Source organism: Athene cunicularia (genome assembly GCF_003259725.1).
Source record: "Athene cunicularia isolate RWA chromosome 18 unlocalized genomic scaffold, athCun1 chr18_part1, whole genome shotgun sequence".
Lineage (NCBI taxonomy): Eukaryota > Metazoa > Chordata > Aves > Strigiformes > Strigidae > Athene > Athene cunicularia.
Genome location: NW_020799123.1, coordinates 10,500,232 through 10,512,213, shown reverse-complemented (window position 1 = coordinate 10,512,213; position 11,982 = coordinate 10,500,232). Strand labels below are relative to the sequence as shown.

General features: G+C 38.5%; 1 protein-coding gene across 3 annotated transcripts in view; it reads right to left on the bottom strand.

Moving 5' to 3' along the window:
• CEP112 (centrosomal protein 112) overlaps window positions 1-11,982 on the bottom strand; it is a 171,343-nt gene that overhangs the window by 56,137 nt on the left and 103,224 nt on the right. For all 3 annotated transcript variants that reach the window (XM_026861138.1, XM_026861139.1, XM_026861140.1), the window contains one exon: window positions 6,611-6,841. In XM_026861138.1, the coding sequence (XP_026716939.1) occupies window positions 6,611-6,841 (231 nt within the window). The remainder of the gene's footprint in view (window positions 1-6,610; window positions 6,842-11,982) is intronic.

The window sequence follows — 11,982 nt, the reverse complement described above, 5'->3', positions numbered from 1 at the left end:
TCTCAAACAATTAATACTGATAAGATGAGGAGTGAATAAAGAGCACTGAAAGACAGGCCATATGACAGAGCTCTCGTGAAAGCTATGTTTTTAACTCTGTATTTTGTCATAATTTATCATTTAGCTCAATGCTGCTGCTTCTTGTCTGGTTCTCATTTCTTAACAGTATTGCATCAGCCATTTTAATTTTTAACCCCATGGTGTTATTTGTGAATGCAAATAATGTGATGCTTGATCTCCTCTCCACACATTAATGAAGATGTTAAAGAATAAGCCTACTACTCATGGGTTTACATTTTTTTTCCACGGTGACAGTTACACCAACTACTCTCGGTTACCTCTGGAACAAGATTTCTAAATACAATTAACAGGCTGAAATCTCACCTGTTGTTTTCTGGTTTGTTTTTCTGAGTTTGTTGGTTTGGTTTTTTAAAGGACATAGAAGCAGAGTAACTCTGTGAATAACTGAGACTATTGCTTTGAAATATCTCCAGTAGGGAGGGAGCCATAAATTCTGTTTAGTCTCATTTGAGTGAAATATCCCTGAGATTATTCTACCATATTTTTCTTCATGTTTGGCTCTGTTGATTGAAGACTCTTCCAAACAGCTCCCCTAAGGGATGATGCAATTCCTGTGACCATGTTCCTGGTCCACTATCATCTTTCTTTTTCTCTGGAGGACTAAGAAGGAGCAGTGCAAAAGGGGACACACTAGGGAGGAAATTGGTTTTCTCCCTTCATCTGTGAGCAAAATTTTATTGCAAGATTTGCTGTAAAGGTACTATAAAGACAGATTAAGTAATCTGCACTTCTTGTGCTGACATACACTAACTTTGCTATATTAATCTTTTCTCTTTTTGAAATACATTTCCTTTTTCTTGATCTTCTAAGGCTTTTGGCAGATTTTCTCTAAGAAAGCCAAAATACCATGGTCATTTTTATTAATATTACTTGGTGAATCACTAACACTGTGTCAGAAATGTTCAAGAACTAAATGTAAGTAAATGTACACAGACTCTACAACACAAAACCAATGAAAATATTACTACTCCGGAACAGAGAGTTAATATTGATAACAGTTCTTGGATTATAATGAAAAAAATTAAGAGACTTGGGAAATATTCAATTCTCCTCAGTAAGAATTACAGGCTCTTTAGATTATTAATAGCTAAGGCCTAAGCAAAAGAATCTGTGTAAGGGATTCAAAAAAACATTTAAAAATTTTAGTCTAAAAAAAAAAAAAAGGCACATATACAACAACTGGTAGAGATCCCAAATGCATTCAGCAAGGAGAAAAACATACATCTACATTATAATTAGATACCAATTTAATGATATCATTATACTCAGGAAGAATACATGTCCACATTTTATGGTTGACCTGTTTGCCCCCATGTAAATAACCAGGGTATCGCTGCAAGGAGTGTGAAAATAGTTCATCTGGATGCTCACATAAACAAAGCCATCTCCACTATGCTATTAGTGTGCAAGTTAATGAAGTGAAAGGTGCCACTCAGATCAAAGCCTTCGTTATGCTGAGAAGTCTAAACAGGAACCTACAGAATTGCTGCAGAGATGTCCAGTTTCCAGAAGGTCTTGGATACAGAGATGGAACCGTTTTTGGTAGTTAACGAAACGTAGAGTTGGCAGAGAAGAGCTAGAGAGACAGCATTCAACAACATAAGCCAACGTAAAGCATGCAATGCTATTCTTTATGAGCAGAACTGCTTAGGGGATACTCAATGCTTTATTTTAAGAGTATCTCTTGGAGTATGTCTTTAATCTCTAAAGATGTCATATTCTTTCTCTTCATCTTCTATTTCTTTGCCAGTGCTGAACAGTATGACATCATCTGCATGAGTACTGACAATAGCGCCAGAACAGATATTGTGAATTAAAGTTATTCCCACATACGCAGTATGAACGTGTGCCCGATGAGTATGTCCAACTGGCCTGCATCCTAGGGCTGGACTTGCTAGTTAATTAATCTAGCACCACAAAGCTTAATGCTAAAAGAAGGACAGAAACACTCTGTAGGGCACGTTATTAGCACGTTATTTGCAAACTGTATGCAAGTAGAAGTTGCTCAAAATTAAGCATCCAATTACAGGACTCTGTATTCTGACTTCTGAAAAAGGCCCCATTACTAAAACATTATATTACGACATAACTATTATGTAGAATAGTTATACTTAATTAGGGAAGCGGTCACACGGTGACCTTAACTTTGAATTCCCAAGGCACTTCAGTTTTACACGGACTTCCCACCAGACATAGGTGGAGTGATTGTAACAGGTATAGACTAGAAAAACATTGTAAATGTCAAATTTTATTTAAAATAACAGAAATCTCAGAGTACAACTAACTGCTACCTCATTAAAGTCTACAAGCACAACTTGAGAGGCTCTGGCTGAGCTGCATGCCATCTTGGAGTCCCACCTCTCCAGAGTGAACCATTTCACAACTGTACTGAAATCAGAATAGTGTTTGACAATCACTTTTTTTTTTTTTTTTTGTTTTTTTTTTTTTTTTTTTGACTACAGCTTCGTCCTGTAATCAAATATCATGTGCGTTCAGTACAGTCAATACACAAAAATGTAAATTACTTCTCCACAAGAAAAGCAGCACTGAAAAAGAATTAGATGTTCCTGGAACCTGAACATAAAGATTTAACAGGATGATTCAAAATATCTGTTTAAATATAGAAAAGAAGTCAATAAAAAGTTAAATGTTGAAAATTATTTAGTGAGGAAAAAAAAAACCACCCACCAAACTTTTTTCTCCCACTCCATTTGCTCATGTGCGCTGCTCAAAGAAAGCTTTTTTATGAGATATTTTCAGTGTTCCAAGGTTGCTTCCTTTGAGCATTGCTAGCATGTCTACTGATCTGCTCATTTTCTTTGCCAAGAAAATACCACAGATGAACATTACAAACAGTTGCGTTAGCCAAGCTTCACATCTGCACGCACTTAGAAATGCAGTTTGTCTCTTGCTTTTAGTAATTCCTGGCAAACCTGAAAATGTTCATAAGCTTCGTACAGTCCATCACACCTGGATGATCGGTGTTGAGGCCTTAAGTGTTGCTGATGCAACCTATAACACACCTGTCTCTCTGTGAAATTAGTCATTAGTGGAGCCTAAGTACACTCATGTATCCTCTAATAGGTTTATTTCTTAAACAGTTTATGTTTTGTTTCATCATAGCGAGGGATGAGAAAAAAAAGTAAAGTTACCATCACATCAGGAAAAGCTGTGAGCACTTCAATATAATGAAATACAAGCCGATCAAATCTGTATTTTAAAAGTAAATCAAAATCATTATGATTGAATAGAAGTGTTCTTCTGAAACCATATTTAAGAATGTTTACTAACAGACAAGAAGTAAATTGGAGTTACTCTCAAGGAATCAACCGACATTACATAAGTTGTCAAGTCCTAAGAACACGGTAAGTACTGCTTCAAATTCTCCATGCTATCATCTTGACTTTCTGTCTGATTTATATCCAGCATGGCTGACCTTAAGGACATAAAGATTTGTTATCCTTGTCTGATAAGGTGGGTTTGTGTTCTAACAGAACTACCGCGCTACAAGGTGAGGGATAAGGTGATTACGTGCGGTTGGGCTGTGCCGCCCGGTCCAGGCAAAAGCAGGGCTACCTCTGCTCCGCCACGCCGCCCTGCTCCTGTCTCCCCGCGGCTGTTTCGGGGCACCAGGCTGGCAGTAAGGACCCTGCTCACAGAATTCTCCTGCCCGCAGCTCAGGTAGAGCCCTCCTCACCCTCACCAGTGCTTCTGCAGCTCCGAGGGTAGCACTCGGCACGGAGAAGTCTCAGGGGTGCTCAGCTTGTCCACAGCAGGTTCAACCCTACTCGTAACCTGCATGTTTAGGTCACTCTGGAAGGAAGTGGTGTTTAATTGAAAATAATACCTGCAACGGGGAAGGTCACTGGAAAAATGATGGACTTTTCCCATTATTTCCACCACAACAGATGCCACGTTTATTTTTCCTAATGTGCAGGTTACACGGAGCCATTTGGCAACCTGTTAAATATTTTCCCACTTACCATCCCTGATTAGGAGATGCAGTAACTGTCAAAAGATATTTGCTTTTAGAAGCGCAGGTTCAAAATCATTATTGTGCTATGTTTATTGAGCAACTTTCTGGCATTGTATACTGTAATCACTAACAAAATGACTCAACTAAGCGATTACAGTAAACAATGTACTATCTCTAAAGTTGAGATTTGTAATCAACGGAAGATTAAAGACCTCGGTAAATTAAATTACGTGTCCCTAAATATTGAAAAGCTGTCTCCAAATACCAACAAATATTTAAACGTCCAGTGCTCTTGTAACGAGAACTGTTCCTCTGTCTCTGCCCTCCACTCTCCTCCTGTCCATCCCCACTGCAGCAGGGCTATGGGGAGGGCAATATCAGAGGAATCCTTTAACTCCTTCTCCCCATTTTCACTTCAGTTTTTCTTTTTGCTTAAGGTTTATCCATTTCTTTTGTCTCTCGTCATGTTCACGTGAACAACAGTCCGGAGTTACACGAAGCAATCCACACAGAAATCAGTATTACTCACACAACAAACCACAGACGAATGAGGTCCTTCACTTGGGAACGGACTGACCTTCAGAAAATCTGGACAGCCAGATATTCCAAGCCTAAACAGTGAAATTCAGCTTCCCCTTGGATTTTTAAGCAATCTTTACAGAATTGGCAGAAAAAAGTAAAATTTTTCTCCCATGTTGTCCTGAATTTCAAGATAACAAGATTTGCTAGAAAAATAAAAAGACTTGTAAAAACAAGTTCAAGACTCATGATGGAATTAAGATGCACTTCCCCCCTCCTTGGATAAAATCTCCTTCATCAAAGTTCTGTGGACTTTAATAGGATCGAGATTTGACCAAAGTTAGCTGAAACTGTAACTTTTGATCTTTAAATAGAGTTTGCCCTCTAAGCTCCTTTGACTTTTGGACTTTGTGGCCGATTTCCATAGCTTTACATTTGGAATACAGAAATGAAGCAGAATGCTAAATGGAGATTTGAAGGTAATGCAAGGTATTTTCACATGTCTCTGAAAGACTTTCCAACAGAGATACCTTTTTTCCCCCCCTTCCTATCTTTTACTCAACATGTGCTCTTCTGATTAGAGGTAAAAATAGGGAAGTAGGTTAAATAAAATAAAAAAGCCCACTCAATAGCAGTTAATATAGCTTAAAATTAACAATTTAAAAAAAATAGAAAAAAATCCAACAAATTAAAAAAATAATATTTCTGACAGAAATGACAATTCAAGACTATTAAAGATACTGCCCTCTGAAGGATTATTTGTAACTTTAATTTGAGGATGTAAAGAAGTTAACTTTTCTTTTGCTATACTACACATGTAAAAAAAGATCAAAGAAAGAAAAGAATTGAGATTCAAATTCCATTTTTAAGCAAAAATGACAATGTCTTCCTGAGTTAAAATTAATCCTTTAATGATGAATTTCAAAGGTTTAAATACTTTCTGTGACCTTGGCTTTAAATAATTATGCCAAGCCGAGCTTTCCTTACATTCAGAAAAGATTCTGAATTGTTGATCACAGTCATTTTAATGGCTTCAGGCTGGCTGATTTCCAACATAATCCTCCGAATGCTGTTTAAAATTATAGACCAAGAACCTGACGCAGGTAAATGAAATGTCACTGTCACAAAGGCTGTTCAAACAGCATATGCAGATTGTTAATTTGTGCCGCCGCACATCACTTTGCAATAAAACGTATGATTACGTTAATGCATATAAAAGATACTTCAACAATTATCTGCTTACATATACACAGAGTCTACCGTAAATATTAAGTAGGGGGGTTTTTAGTTTAGCTTTTTGAAATAAAACTCGTGTGTTTTGGCTCGTATCATCCCTAATGTGGTGAAACACTTGAATTCAGGACTCTGGTACAAGGGGATGCTCAGCAAGCCCTGATGAGCAGTCAGTGACCCCACTCAACAGAACAGAGAGGGAAGCCTTGATGTAGCTGAAACATTAATTTCTATTGTCAAGCCTTTCACAGAGTCCTTGCTCACCAGATGCACGCAGGCAGAAGTAGACCAGTCGTTACCAGCTAGACCCAATTTCCTTGCGGTTTTACCCTGAACTTTTTTCTCCTTAAGAACTTTCCCTCTTTGTAAGTCAGAAAACTCTCGGTTAGACAGAAGCACCCTTTCTACCCTATCTATTCCAGCAAAGGAAAAGTGATTAGCCTAGTCCTTGGCTGGCTTTGCCTTTGAAGTCATCGGGATTTTGGAAGTCCCACCAGGTCCCAAGGGTCGTCCCCGTTCCGTGCTCAGGGCTGGAAGGTGCTGCCCCAGCACCGCTCTCGGGGGAAGCGGTGAGAGCAGCGGCCGCTGCGCATTCAGAGAAGTCCTCCGCTGTAGAACTGCAGAACTTCCCATACTTGTGCCACGACTGTGGCATCCAAAGTCAGAGCTACAGCATACGTCTGTTTTTTTCAACTCAAGTGACCCCTAAACATCTTTCCTCAGTGAGAGATTATCTGATTTTTGGAGTGATTGCTCCCCTTTTGCTATGCCACAAGCAGCAGCCCTATGCAAACCTCTTACCTTGTCCAAGGCCTTCTCTGTTTTTGCCACATGGATCTTTTTCAGCTCTAATGTCATTTTTTCTGCCTCCACTTTCAGCTTATTCACTGCTGCTTCATGGTCTCGAGCTGCCCTCTGCTTCTCCTCTTCCCACTGATGGCTCAGCTCCAGCAGCTGCTGCTTCCACTGAGCGTTTACCTGAATAAGCTCTTCCCTCAGCTTGTGGATTTGGTTCTCCATATCACAGATAATCTGAAATAAAGAACAAACAAAGTAAAAAAAAAAACCCAAACGACCTACACAGCAAAATAAATTATTGATTTTCTCAGACAGGCTGTTAGCTGGGGTAGGAAGCAGGCTCAACGGATTCTCTATCCCTTTTCTTAGCCTGTTATTGGTCTTCCCCTTCTCTTCATATGTGCAGATGAATACCACTGTCCCCTGCCCAAAGCACAGAGGGAGCAAAATTTACTTTTTTTGGAAGGCGTGTTCCCATAGGTGAAGAAATTTATATGTAGCGATTATATACCACAAACTAATGTCCATGTCTTTTTTTCCTTTTCCTTAAGAAATGACCTGCCGCCTTCTAATGAGGTATCCGTGTGTCACCAATTGTTTATCAATCACTGTTATGGATTACAGACCGTATTTCATCATAACGTGCTAATGTGCACCAGGAGGGTATCAAAGAACCTTCAGGTGAGGGGACTAGAGCATGCAGAGAGAGGATGACACGGGCCAATGCAGAGAACCCTTAAGACTCTGCAAACTGAACAGATAAGGCACACGACCCTCAAACCGAACACAGACTTCAGAACCCACAACTCTTTTATGTGATCACAGATTATCCTTCAGTCCTCAGGAGAAAAATAGGTTGTGCAACACAGCAGTGGCAGCAGAAGAGTGGGGGGTTGGCTCACTGCCTGCCTTCGATGGGGCAGCTTGAGAGGGCGAGGAATGAAAATTGTATGTGGTAAAGCTGTGTTCCTCCTTAAGTATACGGAACACACACTGCTCCTTTGTGCTTGTAGTAGAGTATACAATTATTACTTTACATTTACATCTGCACATAACTCTTACTCGTTACTTTTCTAACTGCATTTCTTCTGTAGCTTCTTAAAATAAGTACAGGGGCATCGCACCTGGGACATAAACCAGTTGTCCTTACAGCTCATTGTAATGGAGGATGTTGCAAGCACATACATGTTCTCATTCATAAATATAATTCTGAAAATAAGCATTTTTACTAAAAAACTCACACGGTATTATTTCTCCCTTTTCCCTCCCTGCTTCACAAGTGATTTTGCAGTTCCTTGGAGTTCATTCATAGAGCATGTGATAATGCTGAGATGAGAAACTGATGTTCTACCAAACAGATATAGGTGACTCAGCTCAAGCTTATTAAAGGTTTCACAAGAAAATCTGATGAAAATTACTGTATATTTAAAGACACCATTGCTCTGGAAGGGCAGTTACTGATTTTAGAGCTCTCAGTGGATATCCCTCCCCAACTATGATTTTTCTTCTTCAATACACTGTTTGTACTGAGCCAACCCATCTCCTTGCAGTCTCTGAGTACCACAAATCTTTGAAAAGGAAACATTCATGTCTGACCAAAGTTGGGAAATGAATGACTATCAGACATATTGCCTTGTACATTAATATCCCAAGACAGACCGTGATCTGACAGAGAAAAATCAAATCTTGAAAGTTTGCCTATTTTTTCAAACAATTTGGTCTATATGGGGTAATACAACACATGTTGTCTCCCCTCAAACCTTCACTTGTGTCCTTCAACTGTCACAGCTGCAACATCCATTAAATAGTATTAACTATCTCAGAAAGTTATCACAGGACTGACTTTTGCTTCCATGCTTTCTTAATTATTCATTGGCATCATTCCCTACTATGTCAAAGGTAAAATTCTGTGTGTGTATGCGTGGAGATGGAACGAGCCCATCATTTGTATACAGAAGTATAACACAGGCCACATACTTCAGCTGTATCAGCATTACCTCAAACATATGTTTCACACAGCGTAATCTGCACTAAATCCTTTCCTTCCTTTCCTGATCTTTTTCTCTACACATTTAATTTTTATTAAATTTGTAAACAGACTAAAAATGTAAAGTACATTTTAGTATATAACGATAATTTGCAATATAATTTTATAATTCTTGTGGAAAATAATTTCACTTCAAGATCGTAAAAGAAATGATAGCCTAAGTGGCTTTTACTAAGCCAAAGAAATGCTAGGTCAGTGAAGATAACAACTACATTTGCTACAGGATGATATGGTCCAAGTTCTAGACTGACATCTGTAACATTTGAGTTTAACAGCTGTTCCAATGCAAGTCCTCCCTGGAACAGTAACAATTATCTTTTAATCTGAGAGACCTTTTGAGAGCTCATTCCCCCTCCACTAACCACCTTCCCTTTTTTTTTCTTTTTTAAAACAAAAAACCTCCTTAAACTCTCCGCCCTATAAGGGAAACTAAGACATTACATTGCTCAGAAGTTTCCTAAAAAGTTTGATGATTTTTTTAGGATAAGGAACCAAGGCTAAGTTCTTATAATACAGGAAAAAATCATTCCTAAATCCTGTTAAAAGCCAAAATAAGAGCCAAAATAGTGAATTCCCGACTCAGCTGTTATATCCTTCTGCTTTACTTCATTCTATTTTCGATAATGCTTATACAAAACTGTTAGAAAATAAAATAGCACAATATAGCGTTTTCTGCCGCCACATGGAAAAAGTAACAGCTCCAACCCTTCAGATTCAAAACTGGGGACCCAAAAGATAGTGGGCTTAATGTTATAGGTAAAGCATCAGTAATTAATATGCAAAGAAGAATTAACGTTTGACCTAATAGATGGCAAAAGCAGATTTGGTTCTATTAGGAAAAAAAGAATCTGAAGACGGGGTGATGGCAGCGAAACTAATATGATTAAAGGAGCCCTTTTGGAGCAACTTCACTGCTAGTAAGATGATGTTAAGAGACATCTAATCTCTCCAAAGTGACTGGAAAAAGCTTATATTGGGGATCACAGACACAGCTCTTGTCAATTACTTTAAAATAAGTCTAGTTCTCACAGCCAGATTATTTTTTCCCCATAAACAAAGTCACTGGCAGAGCAGCTTACAACTGAACAACTTGGTGCATAAGACAACTTTGTGTGACAAGGATATCTTCAAACTGCTAAAGAAAATGAATCCCAAACTTTTTCATCACTAAGATTCTGCTATTCCACATGCCAGGTTTAATAAACTATTATTAGACTTAAATGTAGGCAAATTAGTACTACTAGGAAAAAAAAAACCAAACAAGATGACATAAATCTCAGTTGTGAAAAATCCATGAAATATAAAACTTAAGAGCAACTGGTCTTAACAATTCTGTGGAAAAACTAAAGATACAATTACAAAATCTCACGTCTTGTGCTTGAGAGCTGAAGGCATGACGCCTGCTTGTTTTCTTTGTAAAATTGAATCCTCTTTCTCAGTATTGGTTCCTCCAATTCTTTTCCTGGCTGCTCAAATCTATGTTTGTGAACCCACCTACCAAACTGTTTGCATGGTCCAAACCATAACATGTGTCCAAGAGCTGCCGTGAGAAATAAACACCTTAAACTAGAGCAAATTATTCTTGTGCTAAACATAAACACAAGAACTAAAGCCTTCATAGTTTCTAACAGATCCCCAAATTTTGTTGTTACTTGCTGCCTTTTATGGATCGAAATGTTATAGTCTTTATTTTGGTTGTATAGATACAAGTGAAAGAAATAAGAGATCTGTATCTTTTTTTTCAAAGAATGCTGAAGTTCGTAACAATTCCACAGCATCGCCATGCCGTAGCAGCATGCCCCAAACAAGAAAAAAATTTTGCTAAATGACTATTAATCCAAATAGAGGAAAACAAATAGAAAGCACTAGCTTACAGAGTATCCCAAGTGGAACACAAATACAAATGCGTAAACTGTGTGACAGGGTAGAGATTTCATATGAATTGATAGGGCATAATTGTACGTATGTATGCAGGTATGACAATCCCATAGCTGAAGAAACTTCTAGCTGAGATTGGGATTTCTATTTCTGTTTCAAAGGAATAACTTAGAATTCTAACTAAGAATATCTGTGCTGAAATAGTGTCATAAAAAGGGTGGGTCATAAGCCCACAGCAATTTGCCTGTAGGGAAAAAATAGACTTGAAAGAAAAAAAGAAGATTGCTCACTCACTTTGGCCTATTTAAAATGCCAATAAATGTACTGCATGTTATTTGGAAGGAAAACATGTGCTCTTAATTTTAAAAAGTAAATTGCATAAGAAAATATAAAGTTGGCAAAAAGTTTAAATTAAAATCTGTTGCTGATGTCTGAAATTCTGCTACAGTTACATTCAACAGAGACGGAGAAACGGACCGAATGACTACAGTCTAATTAAAAAAGAAAAAAAAAAAAGATAGATTCCCTTTATTTTCCAGAAGCTCCTACTTCAACCTCATGAAACATTTACTTGGATCAGTTTTCTAAGGAAGAGGCTGGAGCATGACCGCATCCTTTATACTCAGCGATGGAATACACAGCCTTCACTGTCTCCCTCTCGATGTATTACACACCAAACCACATCCACCCCATCACCATAGTCAGCTTCAAATAGCGTCGAGGGCATTTGAAAGTCACAAAAACAAGGCAATGCAGAATTCAGATCAAATCCACTCTTAACTTATTCCCTGAGGCTCCGATCTAGAGTAATTTAGGTGTTGCTTCAGCAGTTTTTACAGTAAGTGACTTGCATCTCCCAGCAGATGAAGTTGCAATAGCCTTTCATCGCTCCTCGCCGCTGAGGGCACTCAGGCTGCTGAAAACAGTGCATCACTTTTAAAGACCACTGCATTTCTCAAGTGGATCATGACAACTCTTCAAAGGGAGTTTCAGACGCCGCCTGCGTAAGGCTAACTTGGCATCAGCTGAAGATGACTGCATAAGTCTCAATTTGCTGTGTTTAGCTTTGTTTGCATGTAACATTAAAAAAAAAAACAAAAACAAAACCACCAAAAACCTCTGAGCAGTTCCATGGACTCAGCTCAGACATGAACTCGTAGGTTAGATGATCACAATGATCCTTTCTAGGATAACAACCTAAAATATTAGCCCCTAAGTAACAGCCCTGTTTGAACCACGGATATGCAGCTTCTGCCTCTGTGTACCATAATACTTTCTCATTATTTTCTCAACCCGAAGAACATTAAGATCAGTGCATGCATTTGAGCAGTGCCCAATGTGGAACCATCAGCTGAACCCTTCTGAAAGGGAGATTTGTTTCTTCGTGTCTCGTTACGCTGGCGTGATGTGACAGATGGATGAGGTACACACAACGTTTGTTATTGGGTAG